The following is a 24,515-nucleotide window of genomic DNA, read 5'->3' as shown; positions in this document are numbered from 1 at the left end:
CCTCACTTTCAGAGCCTGCTATTGGTCTATTCAGGGATTCAGCTTCTTCCTGGTTTAGTCTTAGGAGAGTGTAAGTGTCCAGGAAATTATCCATTTCTTCTAGATTTTCTAGTTTATTTGCATAGAGGTGTTTATAGTATTCTCTGATGGTAGTTTGTATTTCTGTGGGGTTGGTGGTGATATCCCCTTTATCATTTTTTATTGTGTCTATTTGATTCTTCTCTCTTTCTTCTTTATTAGTCTTGCTAGCGGTCTATCAAGTTTGTTGATCTTTTCAAAAACCAACTCCTGGATTCATTGATTTTTTTGGAGGGTTTTTTATGTCTCTATCTCCTTCAGTTCTGCTCTGATCTTAGTTATTTCTTGCCTTCTGCTAGCTTTTGAATGTGTTTGCTCTTGCTTCTCTAGTTCTTTTAATTGTGATGTTAGGGTGTCAATTTTAGATCTTTGCTGCTTTCTCTTGTGGGCATTTAGTGCTCTAAATTTCCCTCTGTGCAATGCTTTAAATGTGTCCCAGAGATTCTGGTATGTTGTATCTTTGTTCTCATTGGTTTGAAAGAACATCTTTATTTCTGCCTTCATTTTGTTATGTACCCAGTAGTCATTCAGGAGCAGGTGGTTCAGTTTCCATGTAGTTGAGCGGTTTTGATTGAGTTTCTTAGTCCTGAGTTCTAGTTTGACTTCACTGTGGTCTGAGAGACAGTTTGTTATAATTTCTGTTCTTGTACATTTGCTGAGGAGTGCTTTACATCCAATTATGTGGTCAATTTTGGAATAAGTGCGATGTGGTGCTGAGAAGAATGTATATTCTGTTGATTTGGGGTGGAGAGTTCTGTAGATGTCTATTAGGTCCGCCTGGTGCAGAGTTGAGTTCAATTCCTGGATATCCTTGTTAACTTTCTGTCTTGTTGATCTGTCTAATGTTGACAGTGGGGTGTTGAAGTCTCCCATTATTATTGTATGGGAGTCTAAGTCTCTTTGTAAGTCTCTAAGGACTTGCTTTATGAATCTGGGTGCTCCTGTATTGGGTGCATATATATTTAGGATAGTTAGCTCTTCCTGATGAATTGATCCCTTTGCCATTATGTAATGGCCTTCTTCGTCTCTTTTGATCTTTGATGGTTTAAAGTCTGTTTTATCAGAGACTAGAATTGCAACCCCTGCTTTTTTGTTGTTGTTGTTTTCCATTTGCTTGGTAGATCTTCCTCCATGCCTTTATTTTGAGCCTATGTGTGCCTTCAACTTTGGTGAATCTGACAATTATGTGTCTTGGAGTTGCTCTTCTCGAGGAGTATCTTTGTGGCATTCTCTGTATTTCCTGAATTTGAATGTTGGCCTGCCTTACTAGGTTGGGGAAGTTCTCCTGGATGATATCCTGCAGAGTGTTTTCCAACTTGGTTCCATTTTCCCCGTCAGTTTCAGGCACACCAATCAGACGTAGATTTGGTCTTTTCACATAATCCCATACTTCTTGGAGGCTTTATTCATTTCTTTTTACTCTTTTTTCTCCACATTTATCTTCTCACTTCATTTCATTCATTTAATCTTCAATCGCTGATACTCTTTCTTCCAGTTGATCGAGTCTTTACTAAAGCTTGTGCATTTGTCACGTAGTTCTCGTGTTATGGTTTTCATCTCTATCAGTTATTTTAAGGTCTTCTCTGCATTGATTATTCTAGTTATCCCTTCATTCATTCTTTTTTCAAGGTTTTTAGTTTCTCTGCACTGGTTACGTAGTTCCTCCTTTAGCTCTGAGAAGTTTGATTGACTGAAGCCTTCTTCTCTCGTCAAAGTCATTCTCCGTCCAGCTTTGTTCCGTTGCTGGTGATGAGCTGCGTTCCTTTGGAGGGGGAGATGCGCTCTGATTTTTTGAATTTCCAGCTTTTCTGCACTGCTTTTTCCCCATCTTTGTGGTTTTATCTCCCTTTTGTCTTTGATGATGGTGACGTACTGATGGGGTTTTGGGTATGGGTGTCCTTTCTGTTTGTTAGTTTTCCTTCTGACAGTCAGTACCCTCAGTTGTAGGTCTGTTGGAGTTTGCTTGAGGTCCACTGCAGACTCTCTTTGCCTGGATATCAGCAGTGGAGGCTGCAGAAGGTAGAGTGTTGCTGAACAGCGGGTGTTGCTGTCTGATTCTCGCTCTGGAAGCTTCATCTCAGGGGTGTACCCCACCATGTGAGGTGTGAGGTGTCGGTCTGCACCTAGTGGAGGATGTCTCCCAGTTAGGCTACTCAGGAGTCAGGGACCCACTTGAGCAGGCAGTCTGTCCGTTCTCAGATCTCAACCTCCATGCTGGGAGATCCACTGCTCTCTTCAAAGCTATCAGACAGGGGTATTTACCTCTGCCGAGGTTTCTGCTGCTTTTTGTTTAGCTATGCCCTGTCCCCAGAGGCAGGCCAGCCTCCTTGATCTGTGGTGGGCTCCACCCAGTTTGAGCTTCCCTATGGCTTTGTTTACCCACTTAAGCCTCAGCAATGGCAGGTGCCCCTCCCCCAGCCTTGCTGCTGCCTTGCAGTTAGATCTCAGACTACTGTGCTAGTAATGAGGGAGGCTCTGTGGGCATGGGACCCTCCTGGCCAGGTGTGAGATATAGTCTCCTGGTGTGCCATTTACTAAGACCCTTGGTAAAGGGCAGTATTAGGGTGGGAGTTACCCAATTTTCCAGGTGTTGTGTGTCTCGGTTTCCCTTGGCTAGGAAAAGGGATTCCCTTCCCCCTTGGGCTTCCCAGGTGAGGAGACGCCTCGCCCTGCATCAGCTCTTGCTGGTCGGGCTGCACCAGCTGACCAGCACTGATTGTCCAGCACTCCCCAATGAGATGAACCCAGTACCTCAGTTGAAAATGCAGAAATCACCTGTCTTCTGTGTCACTCACACTGGGAGCTGGAGGCTGGAGCTGTTCCTATTCGGCCCTCTTGGGTGTGCCCCAAAAACTCACTAGTTTATAAAAGAATAGTTGAATGCAAATTGTATATTTGGCAGATAGAATAAATTAAGGTTACCTGTTTAGATGGCCAAACTTTTTACTAGTATTTCTGAGGAAGACTTAAAATTTTTCATTTGCCCTTTGTAGGTAATCTTATGGAGGGTATGGACTAAATTTGGGGTAAAGGAGTTTTTATAGCAGTGTGTTTAAAAAAACAAACTCTTCTCCGCCTGGGCCACCTTTTTCTCTTTAGTCTCAAATGTATGTGGGGGTTGTTTTAGTTAACTCCTTGAATGTTTAAATTTCAAAGACATGGTAAGATTTACATCTCTGAGGGACTGAGAAAGGACGGAAGTTTTTCTCCAAGAAGGAGTTTTAGGACATATTTGTCTATTATGAAAGATCCGGGTATTTTTTTTTTTTTTTTTAGTTTTTCTTTTCCTGGAGCACAGGACAGTCTTAAGGAATATTTTTGTAGTGGGGACCCAAACTATAGGAAGGCCTGGAGCTGATGGAGTTGATTATAGAGCCCTGGAAAGTAGGTGGAATGTAGGTACAGCAAAGCCAGCCTGGCTGCCAGTTCCCTGAGACAGTGTTCTGTTTACTTCCTGGTTGGCAGTATTTACACAAGTAACCTATACACCCCGGCCCTGTATGTCAGTGGAGTACTTTCTGTAAATCTTTCAGAGGAAGGCAAGTTAGTAGGCAGCTGGGCATTTAAAAGATTTCCTGGGGAAGTTGGAGGAGTTTTAAGATTAAAAGAATTTGTTCAGAGGATGAGACTGGATTTTTTAGTCAGGGACCCAGAGATCGGAAGATCTTCTGGTAGATCAACGTCAGGCAGTTGGGAGTAAAGGAAACTATAGGTAGGTGAGAAGGAATCCATAGCAGGTGTGGATATTAACTTCGGTCTTAAGTCTAATCTGACTTTTGTTTATTTTTTTCTTTTTTGGACTAGACTTGATACTCTTTTACGCCCTCTTTTAAATTTTATTTTACCATAAGTACCAGTAAGACATTTGTTTAGAATGAATGCTCCCTTTAAAATTAAAAAAAAAATCATTTTTCAATATAAAAGCTCAAATTTTTAAAGGTATACCCATTTTAATGTGACTCTAGACCAGAGGTCCCCAACCCCTGGACCACAAACCAGTACCAGTCTGTGGCCTGTTAGGAACCTGGCCTCTCAGTAGGAGATGAGCAGGGTTCAAGTGAGCATTACTGCCTGGGCTCCGCCTCCTGTCAGATCAGAAGCAGCATTAGATTCTCATAGAAGTGTGAACCCTGTTGTAAACTGCACATGCATGTGATCTAGGTTGTGGGCTCTTGGGAATCTAATGATAAATGTAATGAGCTTGAATCATCCCAAAACCATCCTCCTTTTCGTGGAAGAACTGTCTGCCACAAAACCAGTCCTTGGTACCAAAAAGGCTGGGAACTGCTATTCTAGACCAATAAGCTTTTTTTATGGTTTAAAATAAGTCAGCCATGCAGGGTTACTCACGCCTGTAAATCACAGCATTTTGGGAGACTGAAGTGAGAGGATCTCTCAAGGCCAGGAGTTTGACATCAGCCTGGGTAATATGGCAAGACACCATCTCTACAAAAAATATAAAAATTAGCTTGTGCAGTAACATGCGCCTGTAGTCCCAGCTACTTAAGAGGTTGAGGTGAGAGGATTGCTTAAGCCCAGGAGTTCAAGGCTTCAGTGAGCTGACTGTGCCACTGTACCCCAGCCTGGGTGTCAGAGCAAGACCCTGTCTTTACAAAAAAAAAAAAAAAAAAAAAACAACCAAGAAGCCTTTTGTAGCTTAACCATGGTTGCCGGGGGCTTCCTCAAAAAGTCTGCAAAAGATCAAATCTCCCTCAATATGCAAAGCTTCTCCCAAAAATAGCCTAAGAAAACAAAGGCCTTCATTGCTCTGCAGACAGAATAGTTGTGTGAAAATGGTGTTTCAAGCCTCCCACAGAGACAACTCCAGTCACAGACCTGCTAATCTGTGACACCACACAGGCATTACTGGGATAGGACTCTCCCAGTATGAACCAAGCAACAAAGTTTGAAACGCCAAAGGCTCCTTATGGACTGGCATCTCTTATTCAGACAAACTCCCCTGAGCTGCATCAGACAAAGAGAACGCTGCTTGTCACTTGTGTCTTGGGTTCCCACCCTGTTCACCTGGCTGCCTGACACAAGCCAACACGCTTGTGCCCCCCCACCTGGCAGAGACCAGAGAGAGTGTTCTTAGTGGTCATAAAAGCCAAGCTCTCACGACATAAAACAAGACAAAAGGTGAACCTCATCCTTTCTTTTTCTTACTGGGGACCCTCAGCAAAGTTTGTCTAAACAGACACCAGTCTGGTGAGAACCGTGAGCACACCAGTCTGATGAGAACCATAAACTCATCAGCCTGAGAGGGTGGCTGGAACAACAGGCTTTTATGACCTATGTCTGCGTTCTATACTGTGATTCTCCTCCTTACAACAAATGATGCAAAAGACAATAGAAAACAATGACCTTTTCAAGGAGGCTAAAGATAATAACGAATAGGTCGCCAAAACCAAACCCACAAGAGTCACAAATTCAAAGAACTGTACAAATTTTTTTCTTCTACCAATCTGAATATGGAAAAGAAGGACCAGGAAAAATTTAGTTGATGTTAAAGCAGGAATGGGTTAGTTATCACAGGAGTGGGCTCATGATCAAAGAATAAGTTCAGTGGTTCTCATTCCCTCTTGTCTCATCACCCGCCTGCCCTTCCATCGTGGGTTAGCGCAGCAAAAGGCCCTTCCCAGATGCCAGTACCATGCATTTGGACTGTCCAGATGCCAGAACTGTGAGCCAAATAAATGTCTGTGGTATTTGGTTATACCAGCAGAAAACAGACTAAGACATGTGCCCACCTCTAAACCAATCACTGCCAAGAAAAACTGGACAGCTATAACTAATCAGTTGTTTTTGTCCAGTAGTTGTCCAGTAAACTGACAGTAAAACTGATCAGAATTTACCCCAGCATGACATGAACACCTGAACAATATCAAGGCCTTGTCAGCAAAGAAGGCAGGAATGGCTGCTTAAGACACAGTGCCCAGTATCTCCTTCAGTGCCAGCCTAGTTAGAATCTAAGCCCTCTAGATTAAGTAAGCACTCACAATTCCTCTAGCAAAGTGACCAGGAAAACTTATGCCAATAGTCACAAAGCACGAAGGTACATGACATGATTGAAAAGTACACAGACACAGTGTACCAGGCTCATTTTTTTTTTCTTTTGAGACAGTCTTACTGTTGTCGCCCAGGCTGGAGTGCAGTGGCACAATCTCGTCTCACTGCAACCTCTGCCTCCCTTGTTCAAGTGATTCTTATGTCTCAGCCTCCCGAGTAGCTGGGATTACAGGGTTGTGCCACCATACCCGGCTAATTTTTATATTTTTAGTAGAGATGGAGTTGTTTCACCATGTCAGCCAGGCTGGTCTGGAACCCCTGACCTCTAGTGATCCACCCACCTCGACCTCCCAAAGTGCTGGAATTATAGGCGTGAGCCACCACGACCGGCCCAGGCTCGTTTAAAGTAATAAAAATAGTAGTAATTTTGTGGTTCAGTGTAAATTGAAATGTGTAATTTGTAAGATTATCTACTCACCAACAAGTAAGAGAACGAAGACAAATGTCTTCTCTGAGAAGCAGTCTCTGGGCTATGCACAGATTGTTTGAACTCTAGCACCTGAGCCAACTCCTGCCAGCAGTCAGTGATATCTGTCTTCTCTAGTAGAAAAGCATCTTCACTCACCTTTAAGTGACATCATCTGGGTGAAATCACTCTTTTTTACTTTAGCAAAGTAATAAACAATGAATAAGATAATAGAGTTTTATTCATTAAAGAATATATGCTTTTTATTGGTGCTATTTCTGTCCTTAGTTGAGCATGGATTCAATATGCAATGTGTTTTTATACTATTAATACATGATAATTAGTATTAGCAATTAGAAGGTATAAAACACTATAATCCCACTACCTAGTTATATTTTGCTCTATATCCTTCCAGATTTTTTTCTATTCATAAATATAGAGAAATACAAATATTGTGGATATGGTTCTCATGTGTGTACACATGCAAATACATGTTTGTTCATGTATATGTATGCATGCATATGATTTTCAAAGCATTTTTAATGTAATAGTGTGCGTGTGTATGTGTGCATAAAATCTTTTCATGACAGTATATTATCTTTGTTGGCACTTCTGTTATACCATTTCAAAATAGAGGCATTATAATAGTAGTAATAATTATTTATCAAAAGTTTAATCTATTGGGGGAGGCTGGCAAGATGGTCAAATAGGAACAGCTCTGTTCTACAGCTCTCAGTGAGATCAACACAGAAGGCAGGTGATTTCTACATTTCCTACTGAGGTACCTGGCTCATCTCATTGGGACTGGTTAGACAGTGGGTGCAAACCACAGAGGGCGAACCAAGGCAGGGTGGGGCATTGCCTCACCTGGCAAGTGCAAGGGGTCAGGGAATTCCCTCCCCTAGCCAAGGGAAGCCGTGGGGCACTGTGCCATGAGGAATGGTGCACTCCAGCCCAGATACTACACTTTTCCCACAATCTTCGCAACCCACACACCAGAAGATTCACTTGGGTGCCTACGCCACCAAGGCCCTGGGTTTCAAGCACAAAACTGGGAGGCCATTTGGGCAGACACTGAGCTAGCTGCAGGAGTTGTTTTTTTTTTTTTTTTTTTCATACCACAGTGGCACCTGGAATGCCAGCAAGACACTCCCCTGGAAAGGGGGTTGAAGCCGGGAAGCCACGTGGACTAGCTCAGCAGATCCCACCCCCACAGAGCCGAGCAAGCTAAGATCCACTGGCTTGTAATTCTCGCTGCCAGCATAACTGTCTGAAGTGACCTGGGACACTCAACCTTGGTGGGGGGAATGGTGTCCACCATTACTGAGGCTTGAGTAAGTGGTTTTCCCCTCACAGCATAAACAAAGCCTACAGGAAGTTCGAACTGGGCAGAGCCCACTGCAGCTTGGCAAAGCTGCTGTAGCCAGAATGCCTCTCTAGATTCCTCCTCTCTGGGCAGGGCATCTCTTAAAGAAAGGCAGCAGCCCCAGTCAGGGTCTTATAGAAAAAACCCCCATCTGAAATGCAAGATGGCAGAATAGGAACTTTTGCTGCAGTCTACAGCTCCCAGCGTGAGCGATGCAGAAGACGGTTGATTTCTGAATTTCCAACTGAGGTATTGGGTTCATCTCACTGGGGCTTGGTGGACAGTGGCTGCAGCCCAAGGAGTGTGAGCTGAAGCAGGGCAGGGCATCACCTCACCCAGGAAGCACAAGGGGCCGGGGAATTCCCTTTCCTAGCCAAGGGAAGCCGTGACAGACGGTACCTGGAAAATCAAGACACTCCCACCCTACTACTGCGTTTTTCCAACGGTCTTAGCAAACAGCACACCAGGACATTATATCCTGCGCCTGGCTCGGAAGGTCCCACGCCCACGGAGCCTTGCTCACTGCTAGCACAGCAGTCTGAGATCGAACTGCAAGGCAGCAGCGAGGCTGTGGGAGGGGCATCTGCCATTGCTGAGGCTTGAGTAGGTAAACAGCTGTCGGGAAGCTTAAACTGGGTGAAGCCCACTACAGCTCAAGGAGGCCTGCCTGCCTCTGTAGACTCCATCTCTGGGGGCAGGGCATAGATAAATAAAAGGCAGCAGAAACTTCTTCACACTTAAGTGTCCCTGTCTGACAGCTTTGAAGAGAGTAGTGGTTCTCCCAGCACGGAGTTTGAGATCTGAGAATGGACAGACTGACTCCTCAAGTGGGTCCCCGACCCTCAAGTAGCCTAACTGGGAGACACCCCCCAGTAGGGTCCGACTGACACCTCTGAAATGAAGCTTCCACAGGAAGAATCAGGCAGCAACATTTGCTGTTCTGCAGCCTCCGCTGGTGATACCCAGGCAAACAGGGTCTGGAGTGGACCTCCAACAAACTCCAGCAGACCTGCAGCTGAGGGTCCTGATTGTTAGAAGGAAAACTAACAAACATAAAGGATATACACACCAAAACCCCATCTCTAGGTCATCATCATCAAAGACCAAAGGTAGATAAAACCACAAAGATGGGGAGAAAACAGAGCAGAAAAGCTGAAAATTCCAAAAATCAGAGCACCTATTCTCCTCCAAAGGAACGCAGCTGCTCACCAGCAATGGAACAAAGCTGGACGGAGAATAACTTTGAGGAGTTGACAGAAGTAGGCCTCAGAAGATCAGTAATAACAAACTTCTCCAAGCTAAAGGAGGATGTTCGAACCCATCGCAAAGAAGCTAAAAACCTTGAAAATAGAGTAGACGAATGGCTAAAATAAACAGCATAGAGAAGACCTTAAATGACCTGATGGAGCTGAAAACCATGGCATGAGAACTACGTGATGCATGCACAAGCTTCAGTAGCCAATTTGATCAAGTGGAAGAAAGGGTATCAGTGATTGAAGATCAAATGAATGAAATGAAGTGAGAAGAGAAGTTTAGAGGAAAAAAAGGAAAAAGAAATGAACAGAGTCTCCAAGAAATATGGGACTATGTGAAAAGACCAAATCTACGTCTGACTGGTGTACCTGAAACTGACGGGGAGAATGGAACCAAGTTGGGAAACACTCTTCAGGATATTATCCAGGAGAACTTCCCCAACCTAGCAAGGCACACCAACATTCAAATTCAGGAAATACAGAGAACGCCAAAAAGATACTCCTTGAGAAGAACAGCTGCAAGACATGTAATTGTCAGATTATCCGAAGTTGAAATGAAGGAAAAAATGTTAAGGGCAACCGGAGAGAAAGGTCAGCTTACCCACAAAGGGAAGCCCATCAGACTAACAGCAGATCTCTTGGCAGAAACTCTACAAGCCAGAAGAGACTGGGGGCCAATAGTCAACATTCTTAAAGAAAAGAATTTCAACCCAGAATTTCATATCCAGCCAAACTAAGTTTCATAAGTGAAGGAGAAATAAAATCCTTTACAGAGAAGCAAATGCTGAGAGATTTTTTCACCACCAGGCCTGCCTTACAAGAGCTCCTGAAGGAAGCACTAAACATGAAAAAGATCAACTGATACCAGCCACTGCAAAAACACACCAAATTGTAAAGACCATCAATGCCAGGAAGAAACTGCTCCAACAAACGAGCAAAATAACCAGCTAACATCACAATGACAGGGTCAAATTCACACATAACAATATTAACCTTAAATGTAAATGGGCTAAATGCTCCAATTAAAAGACACAGACAGGCAAATTGGATCAAGTGTCAAGACCCATCAGTTTGCTGTATTCAGGAGACCCATCTCAGGTACAGAGACACACACATAGGCTCAAAATAAAGGGATGGCAGAAGATCTACCAAGCTAATGGAAAAAAAAAAAAAAAGCAGGGGTTGCAATCCTAGTGTCTGATAAAACAGACTTTAAACCAACAAAGATCAAAAGAGACAAGGCCATTACATAATGGTAAAGGTATTAATTCAACAAGAAGAGCTAAACTAAATATATATGCACTCAATACAGGAGCACCCAGATTCATAGACCAAGTCCTCAGAGACCTACAAAGAGACTTAGACTCCCATACAATAATAATGGGAGACTTGAACACCCCACTGTTAACATTAGACAGATCAATGAGACAGAAAGTTGACAAGGATATTCAGGACTTAAACTCAGCTCTGCACCAAGCAGACCTAATAGACATCTACAGAACTCTCCACCCCAAATCAACAGAATTTTTCTCAACACCACATCACACTTATTCTAAAATTGACCACATAATTGGAAGTAAAACATTCCTCAGCAAATGCAAAAGAATGGAAATCATAACAGTCTCTCAGACCACAGTGCAATCAAATTGGAACTCAGGATTAAGAAACTCACTCAAAACCACAAACTACATGGAAACTGAACAACCTGCTCCTGAAGGACTATTGGGTAAATAATGAAATTAAGGCAGAAATAAATAAGTTATTTGAAACCACTGAGAACAAAGACATGACATACCAGAATCTCTGGGACACAGCTAAAGCAGTGTTTAGAGGGAAATTTATAGCACTAAATGCGCATGAGAGAAAGCAGGAAAGATCTAAAATCAACACCCTAACATCACAAAATAGAACTAGAGAAGCAAACAAATTCAAAAGCTAGCAGAAGACAAGAAATAACTAAGATCAGAGCAGAACTAAAGGAGATAGAGGCACGAGAAACCTTTCAAAATCAGTGAATCCAGGAGCTGATTTTTTGAAAAGATCAACAAAATAGATATGACTGCTAGCACAAATTAATAAAGAAGAAAAGAGAGAAGAATAAAAGACACAAGAAAAAATGATAAAGGGGATATCACCACTGATCCCACAGAAATACAAACTACCATCAGAGAACACTATAAACACCTCTGTACCAGTAAACTAGAAAATCTAGAAGAAGTGGAAAAATTCCTGGACACATAACACCCTCCCAAGTCTAAACCAGGAAGAAGTCGAATCCCTGAATAGGCCAATAACAAGTTCTGAAATTGAGGAAGTAATAGCCTACCAACCAAAACAAGTCCAGGACTGGATGGATGCACAGCCGAATTCTACCAGAGATACAAAGAGGAACTGGTACCAATCCTTCTGAAACTATTCCACACAATGGAAAAAGAGGGACTCCTCCCTAACTTATTTTATGAGGCCAGCATCATCCTGATACCAAAACCTGGCAGAAACACAACAAAATAAGAAAATTTCAGGCCAATATCCCTGATGAACATCAATGCAAAAATCTTCAATAAAATACTGGTAATCCGAATCCAGCAGCACATCAAAAAGCTTATCCACCATGATCAAGTCAGCTTCATCCCTGGGATGCAAGTGTGGTTCACCATACGCAAATCAGTAAACATAATCCATCACATAAACAGAACCAAGGACAAAAATCACATGATTATCTCAGTAGATGGCAGAAAAGGCCTTTGACAAAATTCAACAGCCCTTCATGCTAAAAACTCTCAACAAACTAGGTATTGATGGAACGTATTGCAAAATAATAACTATTTATGACAAACCCACAGCCAATATCATATTGAATGGGCAAAAACTGGAAGCATTCCCTTTGAAAACTGGCACAAGACAAGGATGCCTTCTCTCACCACTCCTATTCAACTTAGTATTGGAAGTTCTGGCCAGAACAATCAGGCAAGAAAAAATAAATAAATAAAGGGTATTCAAATAGGAAGAGAGGAAGTCAAAGTGTGTCTGTTTGCAGATGACACAATTGTATATTTAGAAAACCCCATCATCTCAGTCCAAAATCAATATGGGCAAAGACTTCATGACTGAAAAACCAAAAGCAGTGGCAACAAAAGCCAAAACTGACAAATGGGATCTTTAAACTAAACAGCTTCTGCACAGAAGAAGAAACTGTAATCAGAGTGAACAGGCACCCTACAGAATGGTAGAAAATTTTTGCAATCTATCCATCTGACAAAGGGCTAATATCCAGAATCTACAAAGAACTTAAACAAATTTACAGGAAGAGAAGCAATCCCATCAAAAAAATGGGCAAAGGATATGAACAGACACTTTTCGAAAGAAGACGTTTATGCAGTCAACAAACATATGAAAAGAAGCTCATCATTGGTCATTAGAGAAATGCAAATCAAAACCACAATGAGATACCATCTCAGGCCAGTTAGAATGGTGATCATTAAAAAGTCAAGAAAAACAGATGCTGGAGATGATGTGGAGAAATAGGAATGCTTTCACACTGTTGGTGGGAGTATAAATTAGTTCAACCATTGTGGGAGACAATGTGGCAATTCCTCAAGGATCTAGAACTAGAAATATCATTTGACCCAGCCATCCCATTATTGGCTATATACCCAAAGGATTATAAATCATGCTACTATTAAGACACATGCACACATATGTTTATTGTGGCACTGTTCACAATAGCAAAGACTTGGAACCAACCCAAATGCCCATCAATGATAGACTAGATAAAGAAAATGTGGCACATATACACCATGGAATACTATGTAGTCATAAAAAAAAATGAGTTCATGTCCTTTGCAGGGACACGGATGAAGCTGGAAACCATCATTCTCAGCAAACTAAGGCAAGAACAGAAAACCAAACACAGCGTGTTCTCACTCATGAGTGGGAGTTGAACAATGAGAACACATGGACGTAGGGAGGGGAACATCACATGCAGGGGCCTGTTGGGAGGTTGGGGGTTAGGGGAGGGATAGCATTAGGAGAAATACCTAATGTAGGTGGCAAGTTGATGGGTGCAGCAAACCATCATGGCATGTGTATACCTATGTAACAAACCTATGCACATGTACTCCAGAACAAAGTATAATTTTTTTAAAAAGTTTAATGTGTACTAGGAACTGTACAAAGTGTTTTATATGCCTTATTTTATTTGATTCTCATCACAACCAAAAGAGTAGTTACTACTATTATTCCTATTTTAGATGAAGATACTGATGCTAAGGAAAGTGAAAAAGCTTGTCCAGGCTTACCAACCACTATATAGAAGTGCCACCATTAGAACCTGTTGCCTGTGACTCTAGGTCTCAGGCTCTTATTAATCATTACTAATTTATTTCACAAATCCCTTATTGTTGGTATGCGGGTTGTTTCCAGTTTTTTTAATAATATGTACATAGCAGGAAGTGTTTTTTTTCATATGTGTTTATTAAGTATTCAGTTATCTCTATAGGATAATTCATTAAAATAAAAGGATTTTTAAAATATACGTATTCAGTTTTCATTATATTCTTAAAGGTTCTTTTAGGTACATGCAATTAAAAGGAAATTTTGTCTATTTTCCTAAAACCAGATTTCTAAGTTTATATGATTTACCAATGAATGTTTAATCATCGAAAGGTGAATGCACTAATTAATTCATGAATAATTGTTGAACATCTACCTCTCTGCCATGGGCAGCTCTAGGTGCTAGGAATAGTGAAGAGAACAAAGACAAAAATCTTTGCTCTTATGATGTTTACATTTTATGTGAGGAATCAGACAGTAAACATATATAAGGTTTAATAAAAAATGAGACAACATCTGTAAAGTGCTTAGCCTACCCCTAGCACATCATAATGTAATGACTGACTACTACTTACCCTTTAAGACTCAATTCAAGCACAGCTGCCTTAGGAATTCTCTGTGGCCCATCTTCTCTTCGAGTGAGGTGTTCTCACTTATCTCACTACTCATTGGCCATCTCTGTATCATAGCACACCATATTAGAGTTCTCATTCACTTGACTGCTTCATTCAGAAAACCGGAGCTTCCTAACTGGTGTACCAGGAACAGGTGTATCACAAGATAGTAACAGCTGGAAATGTTACTCAAAATCATTTTTCAACCATTAAAAAGGTTACAGGAATTGAAGTAATATTTGACCATTCTGTGTATGACTGTGCCTTTATCAGCTTTCTTAGGTTAGTCATCATTAGTTCTTTAAACAATCATTTTAGTAAACACTATTTTCACACATACAGTTTTTATGCCCAACCAACACTCATCAGCACAGCATGTTCTGTGAGGCCTCTCCCTGAGCTCTCTGCAAATCATCCCAAGGATAGTCTGCATAGTTCTTTGTTCAGTGATCATACCATCAGGGACGCTCCACATTTAAAATAGATTGCCTCTGATTTAATTTGCTTGTATCTTTGCATGTTTTTCAACTAATGTAGGTAAGATACTGGGATTTTTTGCTATTATTGTTATTAGGTAATGGGTGTTTTCATAGAAAACAGGAGTGATTAATTCTATCCATTTTCATTTGGTTTTTGTTGCCTTTTGATGTAAACAATTAGCAAGATCTGATTCTTGTTGGAATTTCTGTTCATGATTATATGGAATAAAGAAGATACAATTAATTGTTTTCCCAAGCTCAATATGAAGGCACTGCATTACACTCTATGAGGGTGGGGTCTATGTCTTTAATCTCTGGATCCCCAGGTCCTAAGACAGCAGCCAACACAGAAAGGGCTCAGTACTTCCTTATCTCTGTTTTTATATGTATACATTTATTTGTGGAATGAACTACTACAAATTATAAAGTGATAGGGCCATAGAGAATTACAAATAGAATTATAGGGAGTTAACAGAAGAAAAATACATTTTCATTGAACTCTTTCTGTACATGGGGCACTATACTGTGTTGAGTGCTTTAAATATACTTTTTCAAATTCTGAAAGTAACCACCTTACTAACAAATACGTTGTAGTGAAACTTAATGCATTAAAGAACGTGCCAACTTCATTTTCAGCCCCTTTACCAGACTGCCATACTTGGGAGGTAGAAAATGGTCCATTCATCTGGAACCTCTTAGACTGTGAGGTCAACTCAGAGCTAGGATGAGCCTTTACTTTCTGGATATAGAGAATGAAAGCTATTAATTAATCTAACAATCCAAGATGCCTCTTACTTATATAGAGAAATTTTATACAAATATTCTGATTTTCAAGATTACCTATTAAAAAATAATTAGTTCTTGTGATCATAGGTTTTCATTTGCTTCAATTTGCTTCAATGTCAATTTTAGGTTACAAAACTCTTAGAAGAATTGAGAGAAGCCAAAGAAAACCATACACCAGAGATGAAACATTTCGTGGGCTTAGAAAAGAAAATTAAGCAGATGGAAATGAGACATGCACAAAGAGAACTGGAACTTCAACAGGTAAAGTAAATCATTTTACATATTTATATAGGTCTTTACTTTTAAATGCCTTTACTTTGCTATAGTTTTGTCATCCCTAGCAAAAATTACCACTTAAAGTGTTTCCAGTGTATTTTGATCTTGTTAAAAATTTAATAAATTTATAACTTTTACGAGAAAAATGAGACTTTATATCTCAAGTGCTTGAAGATTGGTATCCTTATATCTGGAAAAAAAGCAAAACTTTGTTTCATGTTCTTAATTATTGATGGGTTCCTAAAAACTTACACATCTTACCCTGGAACAAGGCATGGTGTTCCATATTCAAGTCATTTCAGCAAATGTTTATAAGAAATAAATTGTTTTAATATGATTATTTAAATTATATAGCTAGCACTAGTAATATTACTATACTTAATTACAAACAGATTAATTAAAATAGCAGATCTAAAGGCATGATGTGTTTTTAGGCACTTGCCTTGGTGCTGAAATTTTACTTGTTTGAACAGTATATAGTCTGCTTGGGCTGATGTAACAAAATACCATAAATTGGGTGGTTAAACAGGAGAAATTTATTTTCTCACAGTTCTGTAGGCCAGAAGTCCCAGATTGAGGTTTTGGTCAGTTAGGTTTCTGGTGAGGTCTCTCTTCCCAGCTTGCAGATAGCCACCTTTTTTCTCATTCTAACATGATCTTTCCTCAGTGCCATGTGCGCGGAGGTGAGGAAGAGGGGTGAGATATCTCCTTGGTGTCTCTTCTGCTGAGAATCTCTTTGGTGTCTCTAGTGGTGAAAACACTAATTATTATCAAATCAAGTCCCCACCCTTATGATCTCACTTAACATTCATTATTTCCTTACTCCACACACAGCCACATTAAGGGTTAGGACCTCAACATATGAATTTGAGGGGGACACAAACATTTAGTCCCTAACACAGTTGGGATGTATATACTCCTTGAAGACAGAAAATGCTGCATCCATGCAGAGCATTATAGTTTACCTGAGTTCCCCAAAGAAACCCCAGGTTTGCCTACTTTAAGATTGTTAAAGGTTCCTCACCCACCACTATGAACTATGATAGCAATGTGGAATTTTTGTATTTGCAGATAATACAGCAAACACACCAAGCAGTGGAAACTGAGCAAAACAAAGAAGTTGAAAAATGGAAAAGACTGGCACAGTTAAAGAATCGTGAGCTGGAGAAGTTCCGCATAGAACTAGACTCAATATTAGATGTTCTCCGAGAGCTGCACCGGCAAGGGGTGGTTGTGCCAGTTGCTTTTGCAGATGAAGTGAATGCACCAGAGTATTCCTAGAAACTCAGATTTCATAATGACCTTATTAAAAGGCCTAAAAAATGGATGGGATTGTGCCACTGCCAGGACAGGTTATGAAAAACAAGTGTTCCAGTATGTTTCCAGAAAGCAAACAACCAAAGCAACATTTCAAAATAAATTGCCTTTAACCAATAAAAACATATCATGGTGTATTTTACTAAAAATCATTAACCAGTCACATTTTAAGTGATTTATGGACAGGTTCCTTTATAGCCGAGAAGGTCTCACTTGTATGCTAGAAATAGAAAGAAAAGAAAATTGAACATACTGTGCCACATTTTTATTGATAATGTGGGATTTTTTTAATTTTTATTTTAGATCCAGGGGATATATGTGCTTGTTGTAACATGGGTGTATTGAATAATGGTGGGAATTGGGCTTCTAGTGTACTCATCACCTAAATATTAAACACTGTACCCAGTAGGTAATTTTTCAACCCTTACTGCCCCTCACACTCTTTACCCTATTGGAGTCCCCAGTGTCTAATCTGCATCTTTATGTCTGTGTATACCCATTGTTTAGCTCCTACTTTTAAGTGAGAACATATGTGCAATATTTTATTTTTTACTTCTGATTTAGTTCACGTAAGATAATGGCCTCCAGCTCCATCCATGTTGCTGCAAATGACATGATTTCATTCTTTTTTATAGTTGCATAATACTCCATTTATATGTATCTCTATATATATATCTCTCTCACGTTTTCTTTATCCAGTCAATTGTTGGTAGATACTTAAGTTGGTTCCATGAATTTGCTGTTGTAAATATTGATGCAATAAACATACATGTGCAGGTATCTTTTTTATATAATAATTTCTGTTCCTTTGGGTAGATTCCCAGTAATGAGATTGTTCTATTTTTACTTCTTTGAAAAATCTCTGCTATCCACAGAGGCTGAATTAATTTTCATTCCCACCAAAAGAGTATTCATGTTCCTTTTTTTTTTTTTTAGACTTTAAGTTCTAGGGTACATGTGCACAACGTGCAGGTTTGTTACATATGTATACATGTGCCATGTTGGTGTGCTGCATGCATTAACTTGTCATTTACATTAGGTATATCTCCTAATGCTATCCCTCCCCTCTCCCCCACCCCTCAACAGACCCCATTGTGTGATGTTCCCCTTCCTGTGTCCAAGTGTTCTCATTGTTCAGTTCCCACTTATGAGTGAGAACATGCAGTGTTTGGCTTTCTGTTCTTGGGATTCTCAGCAAACTATCGCATGTTCCCTTTTCTACACATTGACACCATCATCTGTTGTTTTACGGCTTTTTAATAATAACCATTGTGACTGGTATAAGATGATATCTCAGAGTGGTTTTTGTATTTCTGTAATGGTTAGTGATGTTGACCATTTTTTCACGTGTTAGTTGGTCAGTTGTATTTCTTCTGATAAATGTCTGTTCACGTCCTTTGCCCAGTTTGTAATGGGATTGTTTGGGGTTTTTTCTTATTGTTTTAGTTCCTTCTAGATGGTGAATATTAATCCTATCTCAGGGAAATAATTTGCATATATTTTTCCCCCATTATGTAGGTTTTCTGTTTATTTAGTTGATTATTTTGCTGTGCAGAAGCCTTTAATTTTAATTCAGTTCCATGTATCTATTTTTGGTTTTGTTGCATTTGCTTTTAGGGTCTTCATTGTGAATTCTTTGCCAAGGCCAACATCCAGAAGAGTTTTTCCTAGGTTTTCTTCTAACATTTTAATAGTTTTAAGTCTTACATTTAGGTCTTTAATCCATCTTGCATTAATTTTTGTATATGATGAGAGGTAAGGGTCTAGTTTATTTCTTCTGCATATGGCAAATCAGTTTTCCCAGCACCATTTATTTATCTAGGTCCTTGAGGTTGAGGTACGATGTTAGGTTGTTAATTTGAGATCTTTCTGTCTTTTTATGTAGGCATTTATTCTATAAACTTTCCTCTTAACATTACTTTTGCTTTATCCCAAAAGGTTTTGGTATGTTATGTCTCTTATTTTCATTTATTTCAAAGAATTTTTTTATTTCTGCCTTGATTTCATTGTTTACCCAGGAGTCATTTAGGAGCAAGTTGTTTTGTTTTCATGTCTTGCGCAGTTTTTGTTTGTTTTTGAGACGCAGTCTTGCTCTGTCACCCAGGCCAGAATGCTATGGTGCAATCTCGGCTCACTGCAACCTCCGCCTCCTGGGTTCAGGCAATTCTCCTGTCTCAGCCTCCAAGTACCTGGGATTACAGGCGCCCGCCATCACACCTGGCTAATTTTTTGTATTTTTAGTAGAGATGGGGTTTCACCGTGTTGACCAGGCTGGTCTTGAACTCCTGACCTCAGGTGATCTGCCCGCCTCGGCCTCCCAAAATGCTGGGATTACAGGCGTGAGCCACCGCGCCTGGCCATGTTTGTGTAGTTTTGAGAGTTCCTTTTGGTATTGATTTCTAATTTCATTCCACCATGGTATAGGAAGATACCACACCATGGTATAGGAAAGCCCCCATCTCTTAAAAAATATTTCTTAATTAGCCAGGTGTAGTGACACGTGCCTATAGTCCCAGCTACTCAGGAGGCTGAGATAGGAGGACTGCTTGAGTCCAGGAATTCAAGGCTGCAGTGAGCTATGATTGCACCACTGCACTTCAGCCTGGAACAGAGCAAGACCCTGCCTGTAAAAAAAAAAAAAATTAAAAAATAAAAAGGTAAAAAGCAAGTGAAACGAATTTATATAATCTACCTAAATATTACCAGTATTGATATAAAAATTGAGTTTTTGCATTTTGTCATACTAAATCTTCAAAATACATTTTACAGTTACAGCATATCCCAGTTTGGACTAGCCATATTTCAAGTGCTCCGTAACCATATGCCTGGAAGGTAGTAAAAGTATTACGGTTTGCTATTTTTTATGTAAAAGAAATTTTAAGCTATAAGTAATTTATTTTATTGAGTGTGTTTTGTGTATTTTTATCTGTGAGCCTATTAATGTATAGCTGCACCCATCCTTTCCTTTGTCCTTTTGACTGTCTGTAGGCCATTCATTCCAAATGCAAGCAGTGCCTGGTTCTGGAACACAGGGACGTGCGAACATCATGAAGGGGTAGCCTGCCCCTCCACACCTGTGGGCGTTTCTCGTTAGGTAGAACCAGAGACTTGAGAAAAGAAATGAGACACAGAGACAAAGTACAGAGAAAGAAAAAGTGGGCCCAGGGGACCGGCACTCAGCATAGAGAGGACCCACACTGGCACCCGGTCTCAGTTCCCTCAGTATTTACTGATCATTATCTTTACCATCTCAGAAAAAGGGAAGTGACAGGATAATAGGATCATCGCAGGGAGAAGGTCAGCAATAAGACATATGAATAAAGATCTCTGTGACATGAGTAAGTTTCAGGAAAAGTGCTGTGCCTTGATATGCATATGCAAATATCTCCATAAACCTTTTTAGTGCATAATGAGCAGCATTGCCACTAGCAAGTCCCACCTTCAGCCCTAAGGCAGTTTTCTCCTATCTCAGTAAATAGAACATACAATCGGGTTTTACACTGAGATGTTCCATTGCCCCGGGTCGGGCAGGAGACGGATGCTTTTCTCTATCTCAACTGCCAATGGGCCTTCTTTCCTCTTATACTAATCCTCAGCACAGACCCTTCACGGGTGTCAGGCTGGGGGAGGATCAGGTCTTTCCCTTCCTACGAGGCCATATTTAATACTATCAGGTGGGGAGAAACCTTGGACAATACCTAGCTTCCTAGGCAGAGGTCCCTGCGACCTTCCGCAGTACCCTGGGTACTTGAGATTAAGAGAATGGTGATGACTTTTAACAAGCATGCTGCCTTCAGGCACTTGTTTAACAAAGCACATCCTGCACAGCCCCAAGTTCGTTAAACCTTGAGTCACCACAGCACATGTCTCTTGCAAGGACAGGGTTGGGGTTAGGGTCACAGATTAACAGCATCTCCAATAAAGAACAAAATGGAGTCTCTTATGTCTGCTTCTTTCTATATAGACACAGTAACAGTATGATCTCTCTTTCCCCCACACATCATATAATTACTTTCAGAAAAGGTATATCCTATTTTGATGACGATTCTATATTCTATTTTGGAATAAGCTATATACGTATATGGCAGGTCTTCGGTTCTATATGTAAAGATCCGTAAGTACTCTAAAAGTTATTAGTTAAAACTAAAAACCCAGCAGCCATATCCTATTCCTTAATCATTGCACTTAGGGGCCAGGATGAGGACACAGAAGATGGATACATCTGGCTGTTTTTATAAAGATTCAAGCTCCAGAAGTGATCTGTCTTCTCCTAGTGTGATTGTTAATTTTAGATGTCACCTCCACTAGATTATGAGATATCCAGAGAGCTGCTAAAGCATTGTTTCTGGCTATGTCTGTGAAGCTGTTGCTCAAGAGATTGGCATTTGAATCAGTAGACCGAGTAAGGAAGATCCATCCTCACACAATGTGGACAGGCACCATCCAATGGTTGAGGGCCCATATAGAACAAAAAGGCAGAGGAAAGACAAATTTGCACCCTCTCTCTGGAGCTAAGACACCCTTCTTCTGATCTTGAACATCAGAACTGTAAGTTTTCTAGCCTTCAGACTCCAGGACTTAAACCAGTGTCCCCCAGGTTCTCAGGCTGTGTTGGACTTGGACAGCACTACACCACTGGCTTTCATTTCTCCAGCTTGCATGTTGCATATCATGGGACTTATGCCCCTCCATCATGTGTCAACCAACTCCCATGATAAATCTTGATCTACATCTCTAAAGAACCCTAATACAGATTTGTGGCACCAGGAGTTATTCTAGGGGAATAGAACTTTTAGGATGAGTTTCTTTAATTGGTTTTGGGGTTTCTAGAGTTTGCTTTCTAATCTGATTGGACTTCAAGTGCTAAGGAGTCTATTTCCAACAGTACAGGGAGCACTAATAGTCTATAGGATTAATGGGATGAACTGCTTATTGTGATACACAAAACATCTGGATTGAGTACTCCTGATCAACCACTTGTAAGAGGCATGTAATTTAGTGATTCTGTATATGATACTTTCAAACACGTGTGGAAAACTAAGGAATATAATTATGTCAGTTGCTTACCCCTAATGTTGCTGGACAAAGTAATTTTTAAACGGATGAGCTCAGAGATTTGAATTTCTGGCTCAGGCAATGCATAAATAATTTAAGAGCTTCTAGTGTGCCCTGAGAGAGAATCTCATCTCCTAGAGCCACAAGGCTATAATTGCTGAAAATAAACACTAGACCTCATCTTGCACTTGGCTGAGTTACAACAAACTTCCAGCCTCACAAGGCGTCTACTGTTAAAGTGAGAGTGTTAAATAATTGCACAACAACAAAAATTTAGGTGAAAGAAATTGAACAAAAACACAAATTGGGGAAGATATCCCATATTCATAAATTGGAAAAATACTGAAGTATCTAGACTACCCAATGTAATCTGCAGATTCAATGAAATTCCTATTAAAATTACAATAACATTTTTCACATAAATAGAAAAAAAAGAAAAAGTCCTAAAAGTTGTATGGAACCACAAAAAGATCTCAGTAACTAAAACAATTATAAGCAAAAAGAGCAAAGCTCAAGGCATACTACCTGACATCAAAATATACTACAAAACTACAGTAATCAAAACAGCATAATATTATCACAAAAGCAGACACATTGACCAGTGAGACCGGATACAGTATCCAAAATTAAACCCACACTTTTACAAATAATTGATTTGCAATAAAGGTACCAAGAATACACAATGGAGAAAAATAATCTCTTTAATAAGTGGCATCTAGAACACTAGCTATCCGCATGCAGAAGAATGAAATTTGATCCTTATCTCACATTATATATAAAAATTAAATTGGGTTAAAAACTTAAATATATTTAAGACCTGAAACTGTAAAAATCCAGCCCTAGGAAGAGGGCTGAATTCAGGGTTCTGAGCAGTGTCAGTCTGCAGACCCACTCCCACAGCATCTCACAAGATAAGACTCACTGCCTTGGAATTCCAACCAGCCACTGGCAACAGGGTGGAGCCTGCCTGTGGAGGTCCCAAAGGAAGGGGCAGGCTGCCATCTTAGCTGTATGGTCGACTCAGCCCTTCCAGCCTGCAAGCTTTAGAGAGTCCAGACAGTCTGAGGAAGGGTTCCCCCAGTGCAGCACAACTGCATTGCCAGAATGTGGTCAGACTGCTTCTTTAAGGAGGACTCTGATCTGTTCCTCTTCATGGGGTGGGACCTCCCAGCCAGGGCCTCCAGCCACCCTCATCTGCGGGTATTCTAGAAAGAGTTCTGATCTCTCCCTGGGATGGAGTGCCCTGGGGGAGGGGTGGGATGCCACCTTTGGTGTTTGGACAACTGGGCTGTTCAGCCTACAGGCTTTGGAGAGTCCCAGCAAACCAGGGCAGAGGTGGTTTCCCAGCACAGTATGGCTGTTTTGTAGAGGCATGGCCAGAATGCTGCTTTAAACAGGATCCAGATCCATTTTTTCTCACTGGACCAATCCTCCCAGCTGGGGCCTCCAGCCATCCCCACCCATGTTCTACAGCCTTCAGAGTTCTAATTTCTCCCTGGGATGAATGAAATGCCCAGGTGTAGAAGGCTGGCTGCCACCTTTGCTGTTTAGGTGTCTCAGTCAGTCTAGCCTGCAGGCATTGGAGAGCCCAAATCAATTGGGGGATGAAGGGATCCCCAGCACAGCACAACTGCTCTACCAAATGCAGTTAGACTGCTTATTTAAGAAGGTCCCTGATCCTGTTCCTCACAACTGGGTGAGATCTCCCAACAGGGTTCTCCAACCACTTCCTACAGGTGCATTCAGCCCAACAACAGATTGGTATTCCCCTGAAAGGAAGCTTCCAGAGGAAGGGGCAGGCTGCCATCTTTGCTGTTTCACAGCCTTCACCGGTGATACCTCCAGGTACTGGAAAAACCAAGATGACTAGGATCTGGAGCAGACCCCCAGCAAACTGCAGCAGCCCTGCTGGAGAGTGGCCAAACTGTTAAAAACAAACCAAAACAACAACACACACACACCCCCAACCCCACATCCAAAGGTCAGCAACCTCAAAGAATGAAGACAGATAAGCCCCCAAACATGAGAACCAGAAAGAAATTGAATCTTTGAATAGAACAACACATTTTGAAATTGAGATAGTAATAAATAGCTTACCAACCAAAAAAAAGCCCAGGACCATATGAATTCTACCAGAGGTACAAAGAAGAGATGGTACCATTCTGACTGAAACTATTCAGAGAAAAAATCAAAAAGGAGAGACTCCTCCCTAACTCATTCTATGAAGCTGGTATCGTCTTGATACCAAAACCCAGCAGATATAAAATTAAAAAAGAAAACTTCAGGCTGGGCATGGTGGCTCACACCTGTAATCCCAGTACTTTTGGGAGGCCAAGGTGGATGGATCACTTGTGCTCAGGAGTTCAAGACTAGCCTGGCCAATATGGTGAAAATTTGTCTCTACTAAAAATTAGCTGGGTGTGGTGGTGCTCTCCTGTAATACCAGCTACTTGGGAAGTTGAGACAAGGGAATCACTTGAACCC

The 24,515-nt window shown here is 40.8% G+C and overlaps 1 protein-coding gene across 2 annotated transcripts in view; it reads left to right on the top strand.

Moving 5' to 3' along the window:
- CEP162 (centrosomal protein 162) overlaps nucleotides 1-17,765 on the top strand; it is a 105,291-nt gene extending 87,526 nt beyond the window's left edge. For both annotated transcript variants that reach the window (XM_025384453.1, XM_025384454.1), the window contains exons 26-27: nucleotides 15,510-15,644; nucleotides 16,731-17,765. In XM_025384453.1, the coding sequence (XP_025240238.1) occupies nucleotides 15,510-15,644; nucleotides 16,731-16,940 (345 nt within the window). In that variant the 3' untranslated portion in view covers nucleotides 16,941-17,765. The remainder of the gene's footprint in view (nucleotides 1-15,509; nucleotides 15,645-16,730) is intronic.
- The last annotated feature ends 6,750 nt before the right edge of the window (nucleotides 17,766-24,515 follow it).

This window comes from Theropithecus gelada, chromosome 4 (assembly GCF_003255815.1).
Source record: "Theropithecus gelada isolate Dixy chromosome 4, Tgel_1.0, whole genome shotgun sequence".
Classification (NCBI taxonomy): Eukaryota; Metazoa; Chordata; class Mammalia; order Primates; family Cercopithecidae; genus Theropithecus; species Theropithecus gelada.
This window is presented reverse-complemented; position numbering and strand designations above follow the sequence as displayed.